Raw genomic sequence first — 5,712 nt, 5'->3', positions numbered from 1 at the left:
ACACACACACACACACACACACACACACACACGAGGCGTTCTTGCTTTCTTTACAATTAAAATTGGTAAGTTTTTTGCGAGGTACAAGTATTTTATATATTTATTTAAAAATGTTATTGATTAAAAAAAAACGAAAATTTATTTTTAATTTATAGCGCATAAAATATGAATAATCCTTGTTAATCATGTAAAATAATAATTCAAATTATATTTACAAATTGCGTTGTGATAAATTATTGGTAACCGTTTTTGGGATATCTTTGGGTACCTTTTGGCATTTGGATTGGAACGTCCTGTCATCTATCATTGTTGCACTATGATCTGGATTATAAGGTTTTGCAGAATGCTGTTGTCAAAGTGGTTATACCAACAGAAAGGTATTTGTTGATTTTAATATATAACGACAGATCTTGTAAGTATGTAATTATGAAGAATATTTAGGCTTCTGTTGTGAATAAAATAATTTGTGTCAATGGGCATTGACACAAAAAATACACATACATACTTAATTGAGTTGCGTTATAGGAATTTAGTCATGTTAATACATAGAATGGTGGAATTTGTAATTCGAGAAGGACCAATGTTTGAAGCAATGATTATGAACAGAGAATTGAACAATCCAATGTTCAGGTATATATCTTATTGTGTATAATATATGCATCTTTATCTACATGCAACTAAACTAACAGAAACATTTTTATTAGTATAACTCCAACATGTAAAATTATTCAATTAAAATGTATTAGAAGTTGAGAGCCAATGCTGGATATAAATTGCTAAAGTCTATATTTGAACACTGTGTGATTGTAAATGACTTGGATTATATAATTTAAAAATTATTTAACATTTATAAATATTTTATTCACTGTTTAATTAGTTAGATATAAGCCGTTAGCTATGTTTATCAAGTGATATATTATTAACATTGAAAATGACATAATATAAGTTTTAATGTTTATTTAGAATTATATGTAACTTCAAATATAAAATTTACATCCAACATTGGCTCTCAGATCCTAATACATTTTAATTGAATAAAGAAACATTTTCAATTTTAGATTTCTATTTGAAAATTATTCTCCTGCACATACTTATTATCGCTGGAAATTATACTCCATTCTACAAGGAGATGTGCAAAAAGAATGGCGCACAGAAGATTTTAGAATGTTTAAAGGTGGAAGTGTATGGAGACCACCACCGATTAATCCTTGGACGCAGGGTATGCCAGATGAATTGATAGAAATGGAAGAAAGGCAAGAACCCAGGAGAGGTAGTCTCTCAAATAGGTAACAACAAAAAATAGTAAAAGATTATTCATCAAGATAAGATGTCCCAAGATATAATTAAGCCACATTATCTTGTGAAAAAATATACTAAAAGATAATTATATATACTTCGTGAAAAATGTATGTTAATTGTTTGAAAAATATTTTTTTCATAGTCAACGAGATCGCTTAGAAGATTTATTGCGAAACATATCACCTGAAAGAATAAAAGTTGCAGAAGCAATGGTGTTTTGTATAGAACATGCAGAAGCAGCAGAGGAGATTTGTGATTGTATTTCAGAGTCATTATCAATACTGCAAACTCCTGTAAATAAAAAAATTGCAAGATTGTATTTGATATCTGACATATTACATAATTGCGGAGTCAAAGTGACCAATGCCACTATTTATAGGAAGGCGTAAGATATATATATGATATATAGATATATATAATGTAGATATATATATATATATATATATGTGTGTATGTGTGTATGATATATACATATATGTATATGTGTGTATTTATGTCACATGCTTATCTTTATTTTTTTTATTTAAAAGAAAAAATATACATCAAAATAAAAAATGCATACGATATTAATTTCATATTCATTTATTTTACAGATTTGAAACGCGTCTTTTGGATATTTTTAATGAAGTTCATCAAGCGTATAAACAGTTTGACAGTAGATTGAAGGCAGAAGGATTCAAAGTCCGTGTTATGCGAATGTTCAGAGCATGGGAAGATTGGGCAGTGTATCCAAGAGATTTTCTCGTTAAGTTACAGAATACTTTCTTGGGTCTTGTTTTGGTAAATTTTTATTTAACAGTAATATTTTTATGGTTTTAGATTTTGTGATATGATATCTAATACTCTAATTTCTTTTTTAGATGGATGAACCTGAGCCTGAGAACGATGAAGACATCGACGGTGCACCATTGTCTGATGTTGATGGCGATGGTACTGAAGATTTGGACGGAGTACCACTTGATGGTGCAGCTTTATTAAAAGGTGCCATGAAACATGGTCTCACATCTCAGACAACTTCAAATTATGATGATATTGACGGAGTGCCTAGTAAATATGCGTTCCTAAACACATTCATAATTTTGTATATTAATAAATAATAGAGCCCGATCGAAACTTTTATCGAAACTGAAAACGAATACTCATTACGTGTCAGTTTCGACTGAGATCATATAGCTCTTCTTCATAAATATGAATCCTTACCCTGCTAAAGGGGTAAAAGGGGAGAGGATCATTAGTTATCGAGCGATTCCTGTTCGTGCAAGTTTCTTTGCGTCTTTCGATAATTATAAATTATACTACATTTTATTACATTTACTATATTTACTACATTTTATTTTCCAAAATAAAGTGCTTATATTTATTCTAGAAAGTTGAAAGTATGTTGGTGAATTTTTAGAGATTTTTTTTAATCATTCTGAATAGATGAAAAAAACGTACAGATTCTAGTGCCCTAATATGAAGGCACGAAATTCTATCTAATAGGATTAATTTTAATATGTGTAATTGTTTCAATAATTAAATTATGATGTTTATGAAGAAGAAGTGTTTATATTCTTCGATCAAAATTGAACATACAACCGAAATTTCGGTTTTTGATTTCGGAAATTTAATTACTGTTTCAATAAATTGATATTTATGAAAAAAAATATGATATATGATTACGTCATATGGCTTTTACAGGATTCCTATTTTTTAAATTTTGGTTTTGGTTTCGGTTGAAATTGATTTGTAGCCGAGCTGTTTCGGTTCAGTTTCGACAAAAATTTCGGTCGGATTCTTCGGAATAAATAACAATGTACAAACACATTTATGTGCGTGGCGCGCGTGCATACATAACATACATACATGTATATTTGCGTAGTGGATGAAGATATCGATGGTGTCCCAATGGATGATGACGATAGCGCAAACACACGAAATAAGGATGACGAAAAAAAATCAACAATGCCAGCTGGATTTGTTCCTTCACGATGGGAAACCGTCGATCCTGATCAGGTTTTCAGAATATTTTTTTCTCAGTAAATAATTGATATCTTCTCGTTCATATCTTGTTGACACAATTTTTTCATCAGGTCGAGGCACAGGCAATGACTACCAGTAAATGGGAAGAATTAGGTCAAAATGAAGATTCCAATTCTCAAGATACTAGTATGGATTCCAGGTAAAATTTTTATAATAACAATTGCATTGATAATGTATTTTTGTTAATATGTTTACATAAAAATGTATATTTGTAAAAATTACTTAACGCAGTGGTAGAGATTATAATGAAGAAAGGCGAAACAGACTACGTGAGATTGAGGTAAAAATCATGCAGTATCAAGATGAGTTAGAAAGTGGTAGAAGGACTTTAAAGTCTGGTATGACAATACAGGCACAAGTAGAACATTATAGAAAGAAACTTATAAGAAAGGTAGGAAATATATTTATTCATTTCGATATACAAATAATTATATTACACATGTACATAGTGTGTACATTTCTATAGAGTGAAAGGGAAATGAAGGACGTAAAAAGCGAAGAACGAGATGATGAAAAACGAAGAGAGAAGAAACGAAGCCGAAGTACGACACCGGAATCTCCTAGTCACAGTTACAGAGATCGAAGGCGATCGTCAAGCCCATCAGCAAAAGTTACAAGATATAGGTAAAAACTTAGGGTAGTATTCATAATCCGTTCTTATTTTAAGACTGTGTTAAATAATATCTTAAAATGCTAATATAGCCTTCTAATTGGCCTATGATGTCTTAAGATCTACTTAAAACAGTCTCAAATATAAGAATCGACTATGAATATCGATCTATACATTTTTATTGTGCAATATTTGGTATTTAAACGATATTCAAATCAATATTATTCAATCTAGAGTTCTATTGCAATTTTCAACTGATATTCTTATATAGTCTATATGTAACTTGAAAGCACACTGTTTAATTTTTCATGCATTTTGTGTGAAATAATTATACGTTGTCATTTATTTGTACTCGTAATATATATTTTTAGATCACGCAGTAGATCGCCGCGCTGCAAACGCAGATCAAGATCTCCGTATAAAAAACGCGTACCAGTTACCCCGTCCCCTCCTCGTATTCGACGTACGCCATCGCCTTCCTTTTCTTCAGGCAGAGGATCACGCAGATCACCCGCTAATGAGCGGTGTGATAGGAAAAGACGTAGATCACCATCTTTGTCACCCCCACCGCCTCCACGTACTTCCTCTAAACATAGAGCTTGTAGTCCGCCTTCCCCTTCTCCACGTAAACACAGACATAAGCATAAATATTGAATCATAATATGCCATTGCACGAATTATCTTTTCCACAGGATACTATTTTTTAGACATTTTTTTAGATCTCACATTTATTATTTTACGATATGCCACATTCGTAGATATAAATTAATGTGAGACTGAAAATGTGAAGATTAAGATTTCGACGATTTTTCGAATTTTTCTCGATATGACTAATTCGCCTATATTTTCAGAAAATATAAATTTCTCATTGCTTTATTATCTCTAAGTAAAATTATTTTTCTATAAAATATATTTTGTGTTGAATAACAGAAAATAATTAAACAGTCATAACAGCGCGCATTACATAGAATTATAAGACAGCATGATATAACGTAAGCAATATTTTATTGATTACCGAAACTCACGCGCATCGCATGTGATGGGAACGCAGGGCAGGTATCATTTTTTAAATATACACTTTAAAGACGAACAGAGATTGTATATATTAATTACAGAATAAAGGTAGAAAATGGTCTTCTTTAAGTTTATGCAAAAAATATAACTTCTTTATCTAATAGAAATGAGAATATTTCAAAATTGAATAAAATAATCTTATATGTATTTAAAAAAATTGTTTTCTTGCATTATGAACGTTTCGAATAAATTTTATATAAAACAATATTTATCGTATCATTTTTGTTTTACGTCCTTTAATCTTTTTACAAGAAATATATTAATTATATACTTTGCACTTTATTATATATCGCCACAATTTACTTAATTATCATATTTAATTTTAAATCAATTTTTTAATATTGTATAAAGCATACCTATATCCTTTTTTTAATCAATTCAATTTGTATGTATGCTAAATCAGTCATCTTTGTACATAAAAGTTTAATGTCTTTGATAAAAATTATACGTATATATTAATTGAGCTTTAATAAAGTTAAGATATTTCAAATCTTAACATTCTTTATGTATAACAAACAAAAATGAAAACAATTAAGTTAAAGATAAATTAAAGAAAGAGAGAATAAATTATAATTTTTCTATGAGTATGATATTGATTATCAAGTATAAATNTAAAAAAAATATATAAATTATATATTATATATATATATATATATATATATATATATATATATATATATNNTATTATTAATTTAACTAGTCAGTAT

The 5,712-nt window shown here is 29.3% G+C and overlaps 1 protein-coding gene across 1 annotated transcript in view; it reads left to right on the top strand.

Annotated features, from left to right (window-relative positions):
* Positions 1–4,585, top strand: part of LOC105619998 (U2 snRNP-associated SURP motif-containing protein) — an 8,027-nt gene extending 3,442 nt beyond the window's left edge. The window contains exons 8-18 of the mRNA XM_012201509.1: positions 334–377; positions 526–630; positions 1,059–1,286; positions 1,442–1,684; positions 1,893–2,079; positions 2,160–2,346; positions 3,161–3,294; positions 3,372–3,460; positions 3,553–3,712; positions 3,788–3,945; positions 4,303–4,585. Coding sequence (XP_012056899.1) covers positions 334–377; positions 526–630; positions 1,059–1,286; positions 1,442–1,684; positions 1,893–2,079; positions 2,160–2,346; positions 3,161–3,294; positions 3,372–3,460; positions 3,553–3,712; positions 3,788–3,945; positions 4,303–4,585 — 1,818 coding nt within the window. The remainder of the gene's footprint in view (positions 1–333; positions 378–525; positions 631–1,058; positions 1,287–1,441; positions 1,685–1,892; positions 2,080–2,159; positions 2,347–3,160; positions 3,295–3,371; positions 3,461–3,552; positions 3,713–3,787; positions 3,946–4,302) is intronic.
* The last annotated feature ends 1,127 nt before the right edge of the window (positions 4,586–5,712 follow it).

Source organism: Atta cephalotes, assembly GCF_000143395.1.
Source record: "Atta cephalotes unplaced genomic scaffold scaffold00023, whole genome shotgun sequence".
NCBI lineage: Eukaryota > Metazoa > Arthropoda > Insecta > Hymenoptera > Formicidae > Atta > Atta cephalotes.
The sequence above is the reverse complement of the archived record's forward strand: the minus strand, read 5'-3'. Positions and strand labels throughout refer to the sequence as shown.